Source organism: Branchiostoma belcheri, unplaced genomic scaffold (assembly GCF_001625305.1).
Source record: "Branchiostoma belcheri isolate BF01 breed outbred unplaced genomic scaffold, Haploidv18h27 scaffold40, whole genome shotgun sequence".
Classification (NCBI taxonomy): Eukaryota; Metazoa; Chordata; class Leptocardii; order Amphioxiformes; family Branchiostomatidae; genus Branchiostoma; species Branchiostoma belcheri.
In genome coordinates, this window is record NW_017804021.1 from 1,251,113 (window position 1) to 1,272,416 (window position 21,304).

The 21,304-nt window shown below is 42.4% G+C and overlaps 4 protein-coding genes across 8 annotated transcripts in view; 3 read left to right on the plus strand and 1 right to left on the minus strand.

Annotated features, from left to right (window-relative positions):
* Positions 1 to 2,302, minus strand: part of LOC109477487 — a 9,420-nt gene extending 7,118 nt beyond the window's left edge. Inside the window, exons 1-3 of the mRNA XM_019778771.1 lie at positions 1,897 to 2,302; positions 1,172 to 1,384; positions 303 to 401 (exon numbers count right to left, since the gene is read on the minus strand). Coding sequence (XP_019634330.1) covers positions 303 to 401; positions 1,172 to 1,384; positions 1,897 to 2,068 — 484 coding nt within the window. The 5' untranslated portion in view covers positions 2,069 to 2,302. The remainder of the gene's footprint in view (positions 1 to 302; positions 402 to 1,171; positions 1,385 to 1,896) is intronic.
* Positions 2,303 to 2,388: 86 nt separating this feature from the next.
* On the plus strand, positions 2,389 to 9,656 carry LOC109477533. Its single transcript, XM_019778827.1, has 7 exons — positions 2,389 to 2,600; positions 3,681 to 3,865; positions 4,478 to 4,608; positions 5,041 to 7,183; positions 7,493 to 8,334; positions 8,802 to 9,019; positions 9,401 to 9,656. The coding sequence occupies exons 1-7, from the start codon at positions 2,557 to 2,559 to the stop codon at positions 9,468 to 9,470; spliced, it is 3,633 nt and encodes a 1,210-aa protein (XP_019634386.1). The 5' UTR covers positions 2,389 to 2,556; the 3' UTR covers positions 9,471 to 9,656.
* A 3,621-nt stretch (positions 9,657 to 13,277) lies between these two features.
* Positions 13,278 to 15,818, plus strand: LOC109477488. The gene has a single exon (XM_019778772.1). It carries the CDS (start codon positions 13,278 to 13,280, stop codon positions 15,816 to 15,818), a length of 2,541 nt encoding a protein of 846 aa, XP_019634331.1.
* Positions 15,819 to 17,765: 1,947 nt separating this feature from the next.
* LOC109477585 (ELMO domain-containing protein 2-like) overlaps positions 17,766 to 21,304 on the plus strand; it is an 8,628-nt gene continuing 5,089 nt past the window's right edge. The window contains exons 1-2 of one of the 5 annotated variants that reach the window (XM_019778917.1): positions 17,899 to 18,176; positions 21,089 to 21,139. The gene's annotated coding sequence lies outside the window, so the exon portion shown is untranslated. Of the gene's footprint in view, positions 17,824 to 17,898; positions 18,177 to 21,088; positions 21,159 to 21,304 lie in introns of those variants that run through there. The other 4 variants (XM_019778914.1, XM_019778916.1, XM_019778915.1 and 1 more) reach the window with 4 other exon arrangements.

Sequence of the window (21,304 nt, forward strand, 5' to 3'; positions counted from 1 at the left end):
ACGAATTGTTGTTACTCTTATCCTATATTCAGTTACTAGTAACTTTTCACACACTCAAGGAGCCATTTGGTCACCAATTCTCTATTGGTAATGAGGTTAGGCAGCAGGAAGCACTTTGTACCTACCAGTATTTTACTCTATTGACTGAAAAAAGCATTAGTCTTTGCCGAGCAGATTATCCAAATTTTTTAACATTACACCTTTAATAGCATAATACCCATGACAATTACTTGCACAATTACTTAGACAGTTTGAAAGGTAAGCCACACTTCAAGTAGAAAGATAAGACTTGTCTGCAGTACCTCTTTTTTTCCTGTCTTTTTCCAGAAATGTCATTGGGTCAGGTGATTCAAATCTCTTCATCAATTCCTTTACACTTCCCTGTGACTGCAGTTCTACAACTAAGATTTTTAAAAGGATCATGTTTCATTACATGTGAATATGTTCAAGAAATCCATTTATTATAGACATTTCTGTTGATGATTATATAGCTGTACAACTTAACAGTTAGCAAATTTTAAAATCATGATGATAAATTATTTGCTTAGTTGATTTTTTTTTCAAACAACCAATGGACTATAGCTTCATAATTATCAGAATTACTAACCAGAAAATCATTTACTTAATTGTATAGTGGCATTTCTTGAATCTCACTGATGACCAAAAGAAGTTGCATATGATTTAATAATTTTAACCAAGAGCTTTCATGTTGAATGTAAGTGAAAGGGACTTTGCCCACACAATTTTGTAATGCAATAGTCCAAGGTACAAAATATATCTGCCAGCTGCTCTAAGGTACATGTATACACACTACTATTGGGCAAAGGTAAACAAATTTGTAGCTCACAAAAGTTATCAAACCTTCTTACAAAATTTCTTGGAAACACTGGGTAACTATAACAGAGTTGGAGATCAAATTATCATTATGATTAATAATAACATATTAATATAGTATTATCAGTATAAAAGTTCTCCTGGCTTTATTTGTAGTATAAGAAGTCAATAATGTTAATGTCTGCTATGTTACATCCATTCTACAGGTTTGCTTGTTTTGTTGTCACTACTAGTACATAACTTGACTCTTACTAATTTGAAACAGCTATTCCTGTAAAATGCAAAGCTATTTTTTTTATCATTAAAGAATTCACAAGAAACAATTCTCACTGCTGACCATCTATTCCTGCCTCTTCAAGTTTCACTTCCTCTTCTGACAATGCTGACTCTTCCTCATCCTTGTTGGTCTCGTCACCTGCTGCCTTTTCATCTGTCTCTTCTGTATCTCCCCCTGGTTCTTCAGGTGTATCCAGGTGAGGAGGACATGCCGTCACCTTGATCCTGGTCCCCTGGATGCTGTGTTGTGGCTGGGCAAGCACATTCTGGGCCACTGGAGGATTTTATTGTGGTTAAAACATACATGTTGGCCCATGGGAAATAGATAAGACTGGTTACACACCAACATGTATGTTTTAACCACACAAAAAAATTCCTCAAGTCCTCACGTAAAATTAATCCCCATATAAATTCTAATACAGACTCGTGTGAATATGAATATCAAAACATCTCCAATTCAGTTACACATGGAGCAAAAAATGACAATTTGCTTGGTGCTGTGCTGCAAACAAATACTGTATGCTGATACATGTATTACATGTATTGATACCTAACCCCCCCTGGCATGTGTCTACTGTATTTGGCCAATTTCTACTCTATCCAGCCACCTCTGAAGCCTGGTAGAGGCTAATCACAATATGAAAGTCCCCTCTGCGTGCCTGCCGATAACTTCCTGTTTTCTACAACACCCTGCAGAGATCACTGATGGAAATGAATGAAAAGCCATGCACGTTTGACAACAAGGCGGGCAAAAAGGCAAATTAGTTTAATTTGTGTTTGCCTCACCTGTTTCGTCTGCAAAGGTGACCACAGCCTGCCCAGGTCCCAGTAACTTCACCCTCGTGACGGCCCCGCCAGCTGATAGGCTCCCGCTCTGGAAGTATCCCGTGACTTTGTCCTGTAGTCCGCCCAGCTCGGGCAGGCCGCGGACATGAACAGACCGACTGGAAGAGGACATGTTTGTCCCCCTCTCAGCCAAGAACCGACAGATCACAAACCCGGAAGTAACTTTTGCACACCTGAAATTATCTATATAACGTTAACTGGAATATTGCACAGTATACGCTTACTTTGAGGGTCCTTAGTCTCGAGTGATAGTCACACAGTAACACATTACAGCCGTCTAAATGTGAAAGTAAAAGCTTTTCTGCCCAATGCTGTGCACTTCGCCCTGGGACCCTAGAAACTGTGGAAAGTCCCACCATTACATCATCCAAAGTTTCGGTCAGGGCGGCTGCTGATTGGCTGGCGGGATGTCAAAGGTTAACATTTGGCGGGGGAAAATCCCGAGGTTGGTCCGTTAGAGTCACCTGACCGATGGTAGCTTGGTTGCTTTCGTACCGAGAAAAAGGTTCCCTGTTTCCGAGAGAGACCAAGGGCAGCGGCTGCTGCGAACTTTTGCAAGAGTTGTAGCTGCATAATTTGATCACAGCCGCAACTTTGCAGATGTCACAGAGCAAAGAAAGTTTCGAGGGCGCCTCTGCGTCGGAGTGAGTACTCTACTATCGATACATAAGACAGTGCTTACTAGTGTAAATTGTGTGGGACAAGCTTGCAGTCCGCTACCTTTGAGCCCTGCACACAAATGCTCTTGTTTGCATAGTTACGCTATTGTCCTGAATGTTAAACGTTGTTGCGCCATCTTGCCTTGGTACTAAGGAGTTCTGGAAAAGGGTGGTCTAAATTATAGCCCAGCCATGGGAAGTTGCATTGAGAAGGGAGAATCATAAATTGCTACCGACTGAGGAGTTTAGTGCAGTGTGTCTTCCAATTATATATTGCTTCAACTATGTCCATCTGTTCCTGCCTGGCTAATGTGCGTGATCACTTTTTGGTGGTACCTTTAATAGAATATATTCATATCAACAAGAATCCTCCTATTGTGACCACCTGTCCACATAGACCAGATTTTATTGGTTCCCCTGATCTGAGTGGACGTCTTGAGCAGGTTTTACTGTACCAATGGTGAGGTACATTTAGCTGGTTTGAGATCTCTTTCACTTTCACTTTCATTGGTTCTTTGTTTTCGAGCGTATTATTTTCATCCTTTCCATTTATATCATATAATGCACTGTAAATTGTACCATTGTGTTACGTTAGTTACGTTGGTATGTATGCATCATGTAACGTTACATGTGTATGTATGCCCATTTATATAGGTAAGGTTTGTAAACTAATTGTATGCATGCAGATATGTATACGTAACTATGTGATATGCAAATTTATAGGTAGGTTGTATGTATGTATGCATGGAGGTATATATGATTGTATGTATGCATGTATGTATGTAACGTTATGTACTTGATCTGTGACATAGATATTATGTTATTTTATTATTTACATGTATGAGGTCAGGTACATGTAACGTTACATTTTTGTAGTGCACTATATGTATTTAGCTTTGTTAGATCTTTAGTTAAGTTGTAGAAGACCATACAAAAGTCTCTGTACTTTTTTGTTGTGTCAATAAAGAATCTGTATTCTACATCATGTAATTCTAATGCAACAATTGTCTCCCTGCTGCCATGCTAAAACTCAGAGACCAATGTGAGAATCTAATCCTTACCCAGGGAACCCAGGGGCGGAAATGATGATGATGACAACAGGGCCATTTTGGTGTCAAATATCCCCCACACCCTATCAGATGACAAGGTGGTCATACACTTCCAGCGAAGGGCTAGTGGTGGGGGAGATGTGAAACAGGTCAGGAGGCTGTCACCTTCACAGGCCAAGGTCATCTTTGAAAATGTAAAAGGTTGGTGAAATTATACACTCAGCCTAGGAGGCTGCTGGCTTAATGTACATAATGAGTGACTGGCAGCCTTAAAACTCATATACAAGTCATATTGGGTTTGTGGAAAAAGCAGTCCAGTCCGGACTGGCTAGGGGGAGGAAAAAGTGTGGTCTGATCTTTTCATATTAGTTGCACCCCCTGACAGAAAGTGATTGAATTGCAAGCAGTCTAGTATCCCACAGCAAACTGCCGACATGCTGTACCCTACTGTTGTGTCCCCATATACATGTATCACAACATGAAGCGAGCTGATTGGCTAATGTTCTTGCTTATGCTTCTGTTAATGAAAGATTGGTAATGCTGTAGCTCTATTGGTAGACTGGAAAGATGTCACTAACCCTGGTCATATTTCTTTCTCAGTCAATATCTAGACTTGCTTGTTGCAGCAGAAACCTCGATTTTAGCAAAAATTATTTATCATGCATAAATTTGTGTCAACATACTCTGTGAGGTTATGAACAGAGTGAATCAGGTTGTTGTTCCATGTCATTATTGTTTACTGTTCAGTATAAATTTATTTCTGCAACTTTAGATTTCAGTTAAAACATTGACTGATAAAAAAAAAATTTTCAGTCGTTCGCAGTGTTGTTGCTAGGAAACATGATCTGGATGGAGTGACCCTACAGGTCCAGGCTTGGTCGTCTTTCCTTGCGAGGGCTCTTGAGATGGACAGAGCCAGACATAGAGAGTCCAACTGTGTTCAGGTATGTTCTTTGAAACACCTTTGAAGGACACTAGAGCTAGCCTAGTGTCCAAAACTTTAAATTTACACTCAGATGCTTTGTCTCTTTCTGCCAAGTCTCTTTTGTCAAAAATTACTACTTGCAGAGAAAACAAAAGAGACTTGGCAGCTATTTAATAAAAGGTTTGAATACAGGATACACCAGTGCTACTTTATTGCTAGATTCAGTGCTGGTGTTTAACAACCAGACCTTAATTGCCTCAGCTGCAATTCTTGTAAGCTAAGTGTGGATCCCAATAAAGTCTAGTCAAGTCTTTATTTGACATGTGGGACACTTACTATCAACAAATGATAACAAATATCAATGATGAAATTAAATAATTTGTTACAAATGTGGGACCAGCAGGTACATGTAATGGGTCTTATGTAACTGAGTTACTGTTCCTTATTTCAGCGTGCTACAGTGCAAATTCACCAGCCAGTAAGCCAACAAATATGGAACTGTTATGAGCAAAAGATGTCACAGACAGATTTAAACATCTCATTGAAAAGGTCAACGACAAATGACACAATCACTTTGAAAGGGAGCTGGAATGATGTGGTTGGGGCCAGAAATCTCTTCTTTGACTTGCTTTGTGAGGTTGATGCAGTTGAGTCCACCACAAGTTTGGATTCCAAAGAGACAGGATCTAGGAATGGCCGGAATCAGGCAGAGGAAGATGTGACCAACAGCCTGGAACAGCCTCAACTTGAAGACACATCCTCTAACACTCATGCTGGTGACAGCCAACATTGGATGCAAGCAGCTGTCAAAAATGAGACGAAGAATCCCAGTGAAGGCCGGGAAAGAGTAGGTTTGGACGGAAAACAGTGGGAAGGAGCAAGCAATGCAAGACCGTATGACAAAAATGAAGAGAAGAGGGGTACAAGTCGTCGCAGAAGTAATGCACAAATGCCAGAGGATAGCCAGTGGGATGATGACAGAGCTAGAGTTACTCGTAGTCAGAGTTCAGAGACAAGAGAAGAGAATAGGCTAAAAGAGGAAATGGAATATGGGAGACAGGCAAACTTTCAGCAGTCAACAACTACTCCTGGTGGCACGTCATCAGCATATGGGAAAAGCAGCATGGGAGTAGTGGAACCACTGCAGGAAGGAAAAGAGAAGAATTGTGGTGCAAGTAGCAGCAGGAGTACCGCACAAGTCACAACGATTGATGAAAGCAGGGTTGATAACATGAGGGCATTCGTTCGTAGTCAGATTTCAGAGCCAAGAGAGGAAAACTTGCAGAGGGAAGGGAGGAATGATGGAAGGCCGTCAAGCTTACAGCGGTCGATAAGTGCCCCCGGCAGTGCTTCATCAGTGCATGAGTCAAGCAACACAAGAACAATAAGACCAAAACAAGACACACCACAACTCCCTTCCTTGCTAGAACCTTCACGCTCAAGAGGAGGACCAACCGCAAAACACAGTTCTGGAAACAAAATGTCAGGAACATCTGTGAAAACTAGTTCTACATTGCACAGTGAGACAGCTTCTGCAGCTGAAGAATGGAGGAATGGACGACCCTGGTCCCATTCAGATGGAAGAACAAGACCAGGTGGAACATACACGTTGGGAGATATTTCTGATGATGAGGAAGATGTCATCAGTAACAGCAAGAATACAAGCACAGACACTGTAGAACAGCCTGTAGAGCCTGACATATTATCTTACATCATCAAAGTCCACCAATCAAAAATCATGGCCATAACAGAGAGACACAACGTCACCTTCAGGCACAGTGAAAATAAGACTGTGGTGTATTTCAAAGGGTTGAATAAGTATAATGCAGAAGATGCACTAGAAGATTTTATCACTTTGTACCAGGGTCTTCACAGCAAAATCAAGTCTATTCCACTGGACACAAATATGCATGATGTCAAACCAGAGACTTGCTCATATGCTGTAGAATGTGTGCAGAAATCTTCTCCATCTGTCTACATCAAGAACAGGGACGGAAATATAATCGTCTTCGGGGATGAGTCTGAGGTTCGTTCTGTAAGAGCAGAGATCTGCTCCATTTTGAAGATTTCAGAGTCAAGGAGAAGAAAACCACCCCCAAGCAACATACCAACATCACCTAGTGTAGGACCAGGACAAGGCCAAGCAAGTACAAATGCTGTCTTGGCCAATCCTGGACTAGTAGGCAAAATGACCTTCAGAGATAGCATAAAAGGTGTCCAGATCTGCGTAGTTGAGGGTGACATCACCCAGCAGAAAGTAGATGTAATAGTTAACGCAGCCAACAGCTCGCTAAGTATGACCTTGGGAGTATCAGGGGCTATCAGCAAAGCAGGAGGAAGCAGCATCCAGACAGAGTGTGACGCAATTATTCGTCAAAGACGCTACCGGAACCTGGACACCACTGACTGTGTATGGACCAAGGGAGGGAAGCTTCCTTGCAAATTTGTTATCCACGCAGTCGGCCCACATTACAGTTTAGCATTTGGTGCACACAGAAGTCAGCAGGACCTACATGATACATGCCACAAGGTGCTCAGAATGGCTGCCTCTGAGCTGAAGGCTGTGTCCATTGCTATGCCTGCCATCAGTTCAGGTGATTGTTGAATTTTTATTAATACAGTAGTAAATGAAAATTTAGATTAATTGTGGTAAAGGTTGTTGTTTGAAATGCTTTTCTTTATCTCAAGTCATCATTGTGTGGCAGCAGTCAGTCACTTTTCTACAAAGAAGATAATTAATGTTAGTCAAATTTTCTCTGTACATGTCAGGTATTCAATGCCTAAAATGTGTAAGGTCCAAGTAACTTTTATCTACTGTAGATCCTGATGCTATGAAATATAATTATTCTTATGTATGTATATGCTGAGCTGTTTTGACTCATAGTCCTCACTCTCTGTTCCAGGTGCTTGTGGCATGCCCAGGGATCTTTGCGCTGAGTCCATGTTCAGTGCCATCACAGACTTCATAGAGAATTCCAAAGATAACAGCCTTGTTGACATTCGCATCATCGACAACGACCGAAGAGCAGCTGACGTCTTTTCTGATGCCTTCGGCAAGATGCTGAGAAAGTTCAACGCAAGTAAAGGCCACTTGACAAGTCCCAACTTGCAGCCAGTGTATCCACCTTCTGGCTCATCAACTAGTCCAGGCACAAGTTATCCTGGTGCAGGGTCCACCTCAGTATCCCAGGGGACCGGTCAGACATCCTCTAGTCTCCGGCTGTCCTTCAGCAGTGGACAGACATCAACTACTAGTAACTTGTCAAACGCATCATATAGTGGTTGGGGGCAAACACATCAGAACATGTCATCAGGAGTGGCATCAGCATCCCCTCCACAGTACCCAGGTCCAACATCAACATACGTCAACGCAACGTCTTATTCTTACCCACATGGAACTGCAACAACACCAAGATATCCTCATCCTACTCCAAACTACTCAACATCATCACCCTCTGCTTCTGGAAACTCAGACAAAGAAGACACTTGTCCAATCTGCCTCTGTGACTTCACTAGGCCGGTGACAACACCTTGTAAGCACAGGTTCTGTGCAGACTGCCTGAACGATGCCATGAAGGTTTCTGGCCAGTGCCCTGTCTGCAAGTCTGTCATTGGACAACTGAAAGGCAACCAGCCCCAGGGGTCGATGACACATCACACTGACTACCTAAACCCGGGCCTTTCCGGGTATGAAAGTCACTCAACAATTGAAATCAGCTACTACTTCTCTGGTGGTATACAAGGGGTATGTTGTCAACATGTTCTTATTTTTACACATAATCATATTTCTACATTGTGCTTTGACACCCCTATTTTCTGATACCCCATAATGTTTTGACACTCCAATCTCCTATGTTCTGATGCCCCTATATTCTGACACCCCTTTATGTTCTGACACCAGTACCCCTATGATGGTCTGACACCCTATGTGTTTAGACATCCCTATGTTTGGACACCCCCCCCCCCAAAAAAAACATAATCACATCTCTAGGCTTGGGCTAAGATATGTAATTCTGTAAGAGGTATTTGTCACACCATAGGTCCCAGATAGGAGTAAATCTGTTGTGGTCTCTGCAATACAATATTGAAATGGTTTCTGTTTTAGACAAGTCTTACATTAACTATTAACTGTTCCAGTATTTCAAGCAACTACCTACTTTTTTGCAGCATTTGAATAATAGATGAATTAAATTCGTTATATTTTCTCTTCAGCCAGAGCACCCAAACCCAGGAAAGCCCTACTCTGGAACGTCACGGAGAGCCTACCTTCCAAACAACGTGGAGGGTCGTGAAGTTCTCCGACTCCTACAACGTGCCTTTGACAGTCGTCTGGTCTTCACTATCGGCACATCAGTGACTACAGGACAGACTGATACTGTGGTGTGGAATGACATCCACCACAAAACCAGCAAGTATGGTGGTCCTAACAGGTATGTATTGTTGGCTTCTGCAACCCTTGATTCTTCAACTGCTAAAGTTGTAAGGGGTTAACAACCCTCTCCTTGAAGAAGTTACAAGGTTAGGCAGTAGGGAGAAGAATCGGTCTCATACAAAATGTTATGAATCTTGATCATTTTTGGTCTTTGATAACCCCACATGTATCACATATGTTGGGTATTAAATATTTTAACTGTAGTCAAAACTACAGGTCCTCAAGACAATTTAGGGGTCTAAAAATCTATTCTATAATGACAAAATAGGTCTTTATAATGCTTGTGACAGTGGGAAAATATATGAGACCACCAAAAAGTAGTCACATTTGCCAAAACTGTATCAGTCATATGATTAATTTATCTTCCCTTCTTTTGCAGCTATGGCTACCCTGATCCCCAGTACTTGACAAGAGTGAAGGAGGAACTGGCTGCGAAGGGCATCAAGTAGTGTGCTGAGCACCCATCCAATTACAACAGACCTGTATACTGGTTCACAATGTAGTAGACCGATCCTGTCTGTCCATCACAATTAGCCCTTCAATAAATGATAGCAGGGCAATTAGAAGTTCATCCAATGAGGGAGTAGCCACATATCTCTAAAATAGTAGCATTTTTATCTTTAGGTGGAGGTCTGCAGGCCTATGGGTGGAAGTGGGCGGGCTATGGGTATAGTTTGGAGGGGCTATTTGGGGCTATGGGTAGAGTGTACATGGCTATGTGTACCATACATGTAAATATAGTCAGCAGTGTGTGTCTAAGGGGACAATCCATTTAGTGTACATTGTATATTCGCGATACATGGAGTGTAAAATTTAATCTAATTAGATAAGGGGTGGGATGTAAATATATGTACAAGTAATGTTAATTGCATTGTAACATTTATATGCTTACTATCTGTAGTTTGAAGGATGCTGACAACATAATTGTCTCATAATGGGTAAGAACCCTCCAAATAGTTACACACCAATCCTCTGACACCCCTATGTACTGACACCCCTGTAATGTTCTGACACCCCTGTAATGTTCTGACACCCCTATAATATTCTGACACCCCTATAATGTTCTGGCACCCCTATAATGTACTGACACCCCTACAATGTTCTGACACCCCTACAATGTCCTGACACCCCTATAATGTTCTGGCACCCCTATAATGTTCTGGCACCCCTATAATGTTCTGACACCCCTATAATGTTCTGGCACCCCTATAATGTTCTGGCACCCCTATAATGTTCTGACACCCCTATAATGTTCTGGCACCCCTATAATGTTCTGGCACCCCTATAATGTTCTGACACCCCTATAATGTTCTGGCACCCCTATAATGTTCTGGCACCCCTATAATGTTCTGACACCCCTATAATGTTCTGGCACCCCTATAATGTTCTGACACCCCTACAATGTTCTGACACCCCTATAATGTTCTGGCACCCCTATAATGTTCTGACACCCCTATAATGTTCTGGCGCCCCTATAATGTTCTGGCACCCCTATAATGTTCTGACACCCCTATTATGTTATGACACCCCTATGGTCTTAATGATGGAATTACGTTAACATTGTTTCTCGGTTGCAATCTTGTTTCTTGTAATGGCAAAAGTTGTATCATAAAGCATTGCACCATAAGTTGAGATTTACCACATTTATGGAATTAAGATGACTGTTACCTTTTTTTTTAAATAAATGGCTGTGGCATCTAATCTGTGACTGTGTTTCCATGGCTAGAGTTAAACATGGCTTTTAACATTATGTTTAAAGGGATATTATGTCACATTTTTGCACCAAAAATTGAAATATTGTATTCTAATTGAAACAAATCTTTGTGAAATGATGTTTACCTTCGCAGAAGGAAAACAGATCGTTTTTGCTCAGTTTCTTCTTCATCTTCTTCTTCTCCAATTTTAAACAAATGAGGTTAATAACCTGGACCAGACGTCTGTCACCATGGTAACTGGTGTAGCAGATACCCTAGCTGTGGTGTTGGGTTACATTTTGTAGCAGGACACACCTGGAAAGGTTGGTCTCCATGGTGTTTGAGTAAGAATAAACCGAGCAGTAGTTTGTTAGGCTAGGCCATATGAGGGGAAACATTATACTTTGCTTTGCAAATGTTACAAAGCAAATGTAACCATTTGCTCGCACTCACACACAAGCGCACACTCAAATACAGTCACAATTAATAGAGTTCATTCAACCCGTAGTAATTTATTCATTCATCCATCCATTCACTCACACACACATACACGCATAAGAAATTACATGAAAACTGAACTGTCTCTAAAATATTACACCACAAGCAAGCAATTACACATCAATTATTGATAAATGTCCCGAAGTGGTCCCAATTGCAATTTTTTGTCGGTTTTGTTTCTTGTCTTTACGTGTCTAAATGTTTCCAATTGCTGAAACCATGTATAACAAAATGGCGTCGCCTCCCAAAAATGATACCATTGATTTGAAATTTGATGTGGACAAAACAGAACCTACTGCACATTCATATGATATATTTAGACTATGCGAAAACTCAGACCAATATCTGCCCGTTATAAAAAGTTGACCTATCTCGAGCTCTAAATATTAATTCCTACGGAAACTATCAGGTGTCTGTGCAGCAGGTGCTGTTTACTCCACATCAAATGTCAAATCAACGTTGTTTCTTTTTGCCGTCGATGCCGTTTTGTTATTCATGAAATATACTATTAGGAAACATTTGGACACGGTGACGAAAAAGTCTAAGTTGCAGTTGGGACCGCTTCGCGCGTGTTTTGGACATTTATCAATAAATGATGTGTAATTGCTGAAAAGTTACTAGTTCTTATAATGTATAATATTTTAGAGACAGTTCAGTTTTCATGTAATTTCTCTCTCTCTCTCTCTCTCTCTGTGTATGTGCGACTGTATGGAGAGTACTATAAGAGTTGACTTGACCTAACTTCTTTGTCGAGTGAATTTCATAGTATAATAGATATAGAGTTCAAGCAAAGAAACCAAATCCTCCTTATGGAAGCTTTTCCAGCGTTGACTTTCCTGCAATATTGATTTTGGCAAACACATGCCACACAAATAACTTATTCACAAAGATCAAAAAAAAATCCTAGCAATGTACTGACATTTTCTAGTACACCGCATGCGCACTTAACATGTGTCAAACACAGAGGGCAAACGTACATGTATCATTATAAACTTTATTATTGGGTCGCTCAAAGAAAAAGAGTAAGGATGAACGGCTTGAAGGGATCACAAGTGCAGGGGGGGAAAGTGATCCTGAGACTCAACTACAAAGCCGTCACAAACATTGGGGTTAATCTTGGTTTCTGGGACTGAAGCAGGGATTAACTTTTACCCTGAAAATAATCCATTTCTGAAACAGACAATAATCTACATGCATGTTTTCTCCTTTGGATGGATTCCCAAACACATCGTAAAACGTTGAAACATATGTCTGCTAAACAAAACTGTAGCATCATCGACATGGTGTGTGACTTGTTCTAAGTGTTATGAATTAATGTATAGATGAAAATACATTCTATACATTAAGTCATAATACTTAGAACAAGTCAAGGACATCCTCTCGTCTCAGTGGTGGGTTTTCATAAAGAACGATTATTGCAAATACTTGCCCGATAGCTACTTGCAGGTACAAACAACGTTAACATGTAACTATGAAAAAATGACAGACGAGACTACGTCGAACATCATACCTCTACACTATGATGTACATTCTACAACATACATGTACGTGGTACTGATTTTTCTGGGTTTGACTTCTTCTTTTGATGCAGTAGAAGACGAATTTACCCACTTCTATAATATGTGGGTTCTTTGATTTTAGTAGTAAAATAGTTTTCTCGTGACAGGGAATAGTGAGGAAGTAAGGGGGCATTTTGGACACGATGGTATAAAATAATTAGTTTCTGATATCGTTATAAAATGTAATTTCCTAGGACAGACTTATTGACCTAACAACCACACATCACGTTTCTTCCTGTGTGAGTTGTTCATGAATAAAACTTGGATCAAACAAGCAACACGATATAAGGCAGAGCAGAACTAGTTCGACAAAAATTACATTTCGCCTCGCTTCATAGTCGGTGCACCGTGCCTGTCTCTTGCTTCGCAAAAAAAATTGTTAGGCCTCGATAACCGGAAAAAGTCGCTCAGTTGTGTTCCTTCTTGTACATTACTATACAGCCAGCCTGATCTGTCAGGGAGAATTTTTGAACTTAAAGGCAACCGTCGTGAGGAAACTGTGAGGATGAAGCGGACCGGCTGCTGGCTCCTCACGGTGATCTGTTCTGTTCTCGGTGGCGTGGCGGCGACAGACGTCCGCTCTTCAGGTCCCGAGTGCTTACTACAACCCTGGCACACGTGCGTGCGAGACGACATCAAGGTTCGTGATAATTTCTACCACAACATGACTTGCATCTGCACGAATTGCCACCCGGAAATCTACAGAGCCGGTACCTGCGCTACACTTGCCCAGCACGGAGCCTTCCCGCCTGCCCAGTGGGTCGCCCTGCGAAGTTTCCCCGTCGGAAACCTGTCCTCGCAAACCCTGCAGAACATCCACCCGTCTTCACTGACGGTCCTCGTCCTTATAAATGCAGGTATAGGCGCGATCGAGAACAAAACGTTCGCCATATTTCCACACTTGCGGTCAGTGTATTTAGATTTCAACACTTTGTCGCAGCTGAAACGAGCTTCGTTCTCAGGTCTGAACACTTCGCACCCATCTCTCGCCCACTTGTCGTTCCCTCACAACCGAATTGCTAAGCTAGAACCTGGGTGTTTCGAAGAAGCCCCATATTTAACAATGTTAGATTTGTCCCACAATTTGCTTTCGGAAGTAGCGAGTGAGTGGTTCCGTGGAGTTGCCTTCCTACACACACTGATTCTGAGTAACAACAAGATTAAATTCATTTCCGACACCGCCTTCCATCACAATCTACGAGTCCTGAACGTAAGCCACAACCCTCTGACGTGTCTGAGCGAGAGAATTCTTTCGGGGCCGTCACTCCAAACCTTCAGCGTAGGGGGAGAGCGTGTCATTTCTTGGGAGCAAGATGACAAAATGAACTGGAGCCTCACCGTGGACAAAACTGATTTTCCTCGGAAGAAACAGAGGGTTCGCTTCCGCATCGATAACCTGGGTTTTTGCCTCACATACACGACAGCGACAAGAGACTTCCAACTCAGATGGGCTCGTGTGGACGTTTTCTATTTCGAATTGTTTAATGGAGAAGAACCCGAGTGTTCGACACATGCAATTGGCCCCATAAACATCCAACCACCGTTCGTTGTCGCAACTACTTTGAAGAAACCAAAAAGCGACCGGCAATTACTACCTTCCAGTAACCTGTGTCCAGAAGCTTGGACTAGACATGCCGGAATGACTTTAGCCCTGAAAGGTGGGGTGGGGTTGCAGCTGGTCGGTATCCACAATACAGAAAAGTCAGTGACCAGGAGAAGCGACGGCATTGCCTTGATATCTAGGTACATGTACGATAGAAGTCCAGGTTTTGTGACCAAATCTGAGTCGAGTGTGACAAACGTATCCTGCTTTGTATTTTTCTACGGGGAGGTGGGCAGTCTGCCGCCGTCGCATTTTCCAGGCACTGGGAGAGGGCCACACTCGGAATGCCCCGATTCAAAATTTCCTCCAGACAATCCAGATAGGGAGATTACCAGTACAGAGTCCAACAACCAAGCCACCGACTCTGCTACAGGATACTTAGAGAAAAGGACCGATGGCACAAGGTTGACCACCATGATAGTAAATGTACTAGATCCCTACAGAACGCTTATTCCCACTGTCCAATCCAGTGCCACATCACCAACTGCGAAGGAATCGGTCTCTCGATACTTCATATCACTAATCGCCGTGCCCGGACTTGTAATTCTACTCATAGTGATGGTCTGCAAGTACAGACGTAGCAGGAATGCCGCTCAAAATGTACCGGTCCAGGTGGACCCCTGCCATCAGGTTATCGATGTAACGCAGCTTATTAGTAATCCTATGTATAAAACATCGAACCAAACTTTGGCTCAACCTTCGGGTGGTAATGACCTGATCGAAAAAAGCACTGACTGTGGTTCGTCTGTCCATACATACTGCGAAATAAAGGACGAGGACGTTTATCCGACTAGAACCCACAGAAACGCCACTCCAAATGTGCCAGGTACTACTGCAAGGCCGCGTCTGGCCCAGTGTAGTTCCGTTGTGACTGACGAGGAAGAAAGGCGGACCCACCGTCGCTTTTCCACGGCTTCCACTCACAGCTACGAAGAGGTAAAAGACGAGGACGTTTATGATCCGTCTACAACGCACACTTACTCCGAGATCAGGGACGAAGAGGTTCGTGGCACTTCTGTGAACGTTGTAAGAGTTCAGAACAGGAAATTGAGCAACACTGTCCAAACAGGTGTACCAAATGTCGCCAGGACACGCGGTAGCCGTCCGTCTATTGACGTCACGGATCTGATCAGCAATCCGATGTACAAAACATCCACGGTTCAACCTGACTGTATTGATCCAAAAGAACAAAGCACCTGTCGTCACTCTTCAGCACTTTCCACCCACAGCTACTGTGAACTAGATGATGACGATGTCTATGACCCGTCTTCGACCCACTTCTACTCCGAAATCAAGGACGAAGAGGCCGCTGGTTCTCCTACTTTAGATTTGAGAGCGGAAGAGAAACAAGAAGGTTTGAGGAGTCGAACGGAGAACAAAGATGAAGAAAATTCTCCGTCTCGTAGCGATGTCGCACGAAATGAGGAACAAGCAGGAAATTAAACCTAAATGATGACGCCGACTTGACATTTTGCGCTGCTGTGGCAGAAGTCGTGGTCGATACGTGACAAGAACATGACAAGAAACACAACAACATTTCGACACGGGCCGTACAAAACCTGCAGGACCTCTCTTTTTTTATGTATTCAGTCGCAAAAAAAAAAAAACAATGGGTGGGGCTGAGAAAGAAACAAAGAAAGAGAAACAGTAGATTTTTCTTCTTTTATATTCCAACATTTTCATGACTTGACATGGTGACAGCACACTCAAGTTATATCAACTTATTTTATTCCGCCACCAACGCAGAGGACGAATACAGGACAAGACAGTACTCACTTCACTTGAGTTAAGTAGTTTTGATTCTGAAGCAGTGAATTTATTTTGTTTGTGCATATATTTGTTGAATGTGATAGATGTTTCAAGTTCCTATAGCCAGAATATATCTTGATCAGAAGCAGAGAAGAGCAAAAATCTGTACACGTGATTATACTTGAAAATGGGTCGCACGCGCAGAAAATCAAAAGAGCGTGGACGATCGCGAACGCCCCAGATGCAGAGCCGATGGATTTATCTATAGAATGGAAGGAAATAAAAGTGAGCCGGGGACTATATATAGCTACTACCAAGTCGTAAAAAACCCTTGGGTCAATCTTGGATTCTGGGTCTCAGACAACAACAAAAGAATGATAACTGTATTTCTGACAATCTAATTTTTTCTTCTGTTATGTACTGCATTGAACAGAGTGCTGACGTTTATTAATTAGTTGGTGGACGAGCTTTTCTCTGTGTGCTTCAAATCGTCGTAGTACGGTAATATAACGATAGGGAATACCCAAATGAAAAAGTGATTTTTTGGCAAAACTTTATACTTAAGGTAGTGAATTACATTTGAATAAACAGTCGTCAGATGCCATGCATAGTGGCCACGTGATGTTTTTGTCTTGCGTTATCATATAACGTTAACGATGGAAATATTGGCCGTGTTTATGTGAAATCACCCAAGGCGCTTTACATGTGGTTTACCCCGAAGCCGGTTTCAAGTGGCTCCATCTGAACGCTCCAAATCACATTGAAAGCGCCTCGATCCCAAGCCACTTCTAGAGGTGGTTTCGAATCGGTTTTCCCGCATCGCGATTTGCATCTGAACGCAATGTGATTTCAATGTGACTTCGCCTGGTCATGGAGTACGGGGTGATATTTCTTTATTTATATGCAATACCAAATTTTACGTGTCAGCAACTTAAAGAGTAGTAATGGTCAAATAACGTGTCCGTTCTAGGACGAGCTTCACCGCCTCTGGCGGGACTACGTCGGCATTCGGCCATGATACGCTGGGAGGGGGGCACCAGCAAGCAGGTCGTTGACCTCTGACAATAATAACACACTACCTAGCGTGTTTTCATCAAACAACAATGAATGTAGTTTCGGAGAATCGTGATCGGGCACGTTTTAAAACGAATGTATGGCACGTGGACCAGATGTGAGGAATGTGAGTTACCCGAATCGCGGTACGTTTGGGTGACTTCACATAAACACGGCCATTGAGAGAGACAAAAATCTGGTCTATTCAATGGAATCGTCTGATTGGTTACAAGAAAGAAGGCTCTCCAGCTTTAGAATTTCAACGATTGGTTATTTCAATCTTCGCTAATGTCGACATTAATGAATTATCAGAATTCCTGATACGACAGTTTTGGTTGGTCAATATAAAATCATATTGTGAAGGTCTTCAAGGGAAGGGCTCCCGGTAAACCAGGCTCGGTAAATGTACTAAATTCAGGAAGACAAATACGCAAGAGTTATAACCGGTTAAAAATCACCAACCCCTATACGACCCCTGTATAACGTTATGATCGTTCTCGACGAAGGTAACTATCACTCTTATGACAGTTGCTATATCGATTTTCATCGCACGGTGGCGCTCTTACCTGGTCTTCTGATTGTAACACGTCAGGCATTGGTCAGCTGAAGGGATCATGATTATAGCGTACCACACTGAAAAATCAAGGTATGTGGTCATTTTCAAACATCAACAGCAAGATGTAAAGGTTTGTGATAACTTCCGAGACTATATTCTTCTTGTTTATGTACAAAATCTCCTCGTAATGGAATCAAAAGCCTCACGTGTGTTCATGTTTTTGTTGACAAACTGACAGAGAGCTCGAGAGCAAATAATTGCTACGCTACCGGTACCAGTGAAATGTGCCGTTATACGAGGTCGTTAAGTTTCTTACTTGCCGTGTCGTCGATATTTTAAGTCCTGAAGTCTTCGGTTTGCAGGTCAGCTGGCTTCTACCGCACCTTTTGATTTCAAACGCTGTTTAGACCAGAAACCAGCGAGAGAACGACTGAGTCGAGCCGGTTTGTTAACCGCCGAAATGAGTCCTTAGCATGGTTCACAGAATTTATCATAGCGCAGTCAGAATCGGGAAAGCCAGGCTAAAATATATGTCGTTGTAATCCTCACAAGTCAGGGAACCTTGGGAAGTTCACTTGAAGATCACACTTGTACACAAAAACGAGCTTTGTAGCGTCAAAGTTGACCTTTATTCGCTAGCTAAGAACTCATTTTGGCGTAGGTTTTCGAACTGTATGGGGGTTTCCGTGATACCGCTAATCCCATCTACTTCCGGGTTACGGCTTACGAGGTTCGGTTACTAGTATATTACACGCCAAAGAGCGAAGGAAACGTTGCGGAGTGAAATTTCATGATAAAAAAGCTCTTAAAAAGCCGCGCCTATAAGGTTTCGCAACTTCTTCCCAAAAATCCAATTACGCTTTGGCGAGTATATTAGGGTCTGCCCTCCGTGTCTATCATATAAATGATACACGTAAACGTCGGGTCGTCTTCGAAGTACCTTATGTATCATTTCAATGATACGTGTAACTACCTAGGTTTTCCAACGTCGGACTGACTTCCAATATAGTAACCCCACTATCATATCCGACGCATGTGTGAGACGGGTACACTGTACCAGCAATCATTTAAATAGCTAATAGGAGAGTTACCACTTGGCTCTTAAAAAGGTGCGCCAATAAGGTTTCGCAACTTCTTCCCCAAAATTCCAATTACGCTTTGGCGGGTATATTAGGGTCTGTCCTCCGTGTCTATCATAGAAATGATACACGTAAACGTCGGGTCGTCCTCGGAGTGCTTTTTGTATCATTTCAATGATACGTGTAACTACCTAGGTTTTCCAAAGTCGGACTGACTTCCAATATTTACTATATTATCTATCATATCTACGCATGTGTGAGACGATAAAAAATCCCTTCACCCTTTGGCGAGTACTCTTTCTCGCAAAGGCGATTATGGTCTGCCCTCCGTGTCTATCATATAAATGATACACGCAAACGTCGGGTCGTCTTCGAAGTACCTTATGTATCATTTCAATGATACGTGTAACTACCTAGGTTTTCCAAAGTCGTACTGACTTCCAATATAGTAACCCCACTATCATATCTACGCATGTGCGGGACGATCAAAAAATCCCTTCACCTTTGGCGAGTACTCTTTCTCGCAAAGGCGATTATGGTCTGCCCTCTGTGTCTATCATATAAATGATACACGTAAACGTCGGGTCGTCTTCGAAGTACCTTATGTATCATTTCAACGATACGTGTAACTACCTAGGTTTTCCAAAGTCGGACTGACTTCCAATATAGTAACCCCACTGTCATATCTACGCATGTGTGAGACGGGTACACTGTACCAGCAATCATTTAAATAGCTAATAGAAGAGTTACCACTTGGCTCTTAAAAAGCCGCGCCAATAAGGTTTCGCAACTTCTTCCCTAAATTCCAATTACGCTTTGGCGAGAATATTAGGGTCTGTCCTCCGTGTCTATCATATATATGATACACGTAAACGTCGGGTCGTCCTCGGAGTGCTTTTTGTATCATTTCAATGATACGTGTAACTACCTAGGTTTTCCAAAGTCGGACTGACTTCCAATATAGTAACCCCATTATCATATCTACGCATGTGTGAGACGATAAAAAATCCCTTCACCCTTTGGCGAGTACTCTTTCTCGCAAAGGCGATTATGGTCTGCCCTCCGTGTCTATCATATAAATGATACACGCAAACGTCGGGTCTTCTTCGAAGTACCTTATGTATCATTTCAATGATACGTGTAACTACCTAGGTTTTCCTTAGTGGTAACTCTTCTATTAGCTATTTAAATGATTGCTGCCACGGTACAGTGTACCCGTCTCACACATGCGTAGATATGATAGTGGGGTTACTATATTGGAAGTCAGTCCGACTTTGGAAAACCTAGGTAGTTACACGTATCATTGAAATGATACATAAGGTACTTCGAAGACGACCCGACTTTTGCGTGTATCATTTATATGATAGACGCGGAGGGCAGACCTTAATCGCCTTTGCGAGAAAGAGTACTCACCAAAAGGTGAAGGATTTTTTGGAAGAAGTTGTGAAACCGTAACGGCTTTGCAAAGGTCACCTTTCTAGTTGATGATTATTTTATACTTATGTTTAAATCATGTGATTTCTGTATCACACGTACTCATGCATGGTGTCCTATCAGCCTATATGGGCTGGGCGACAATATTTATACACTTCTATGCACTCCGAAGAAGCCTGACTTTTACCTGTATGGTTGCAATTATATACACGGGAGACGATTTTGCAACGATTGAGATTTTTAAAGTCGGACTGTCTTCATGCTGTCTAACAACAATTTTGGTAAAAATTAGGTAATTTTCGGGGCGCAATGTGATTCAGGTGAAAGTCGTGTTGTCGTCCGACGTGTTTGCAACGATACAGGCAAAATGTATCGGCTATCGAATGATTGCTAGCGTACTCGTTTTTACACATGTGCATACATGTCAGTGGCTCGTTCAGTTGAAGCAAAAGAGCCATATATATAATTCTTGAGGATTCTTTCCCGAAAGGGTGAGTATTGCGCAGTACACTGCCCTTGGCTTGGCAGCGGCCCTTCGCCGGGTAATGACGTCGCTGGACGTGACCCGGAAACAGATGCAACCAGATACCGCGAAACCCCCATAGGGTGCGTATTTTGACGGAAATCCAATGGCGGAAACCTCGCCGAAAAATGGAAATGAGTCAACTTTGACGCTACAAAGCTCGTTTTTGTGTACAAGTGTGATCTTCAAGTGAACTTCCCGAGGTTCCCTGACTTGTGAGGATTACAACGACATATATTTTAGCCTGGCTTTCCCGATTCTGACTGCGCTATGATAAATTCTGTGAACCATGCTAAGGACTCATTTCGGCGGTTAACAGGTTGCTGGGCGCCGCCATCTTGAACTTGGGACAGGACAACCCGGGAAGTCGGTAACATCGGCGGTTTCTGGTTTGTAACTTAGAACATCAAAAAGACCAATGAAGGACCACTTGAGGACTGATGTAAATTAGAGGGGGAATACAGGACAAATTTATCCTTGTGTCGTTGGAAGAGGCCATGACCTGAGGGGGGGGAGGACCTGGGGGGGGGGGCGG

What these genes read in the sequence shown, in the direction of transcription:
- LOC109477488 (XM_019778772.1), top strand. Translation starts at nt 13,278, where the DNA reads ATGAAGCGGACCGGCTGCTGGCTCCTCACGGTGATCTGTTCTGTTCTC.
- LOC109477533 (XM_019778827.1), top strand. Translation starts at nt 2,557, where the DNA reads ATGTCACAGAGCAAAGAAAGTTTCGAGGGCGCCTCTGCGTCGGA. An exon ending in CATCTTTGAAAATGTAAAAG is followed by an intron (nt 3,866 to 4,477) that starts GTTGGTGAAATT and finishes AAAAATTTTCAG; the next exon opens with TCGTTCGCAGTGTTGTTGCT. An exon ending in TCTCTGGTGGTATACAAGGG is followed by an intron (nt 8,335 to 8,801) that starts GTATGTTGTCAA and finishes TTTTCTCTTCAG; the next exon opens with CCAGAGCACCCAAACCCAGG.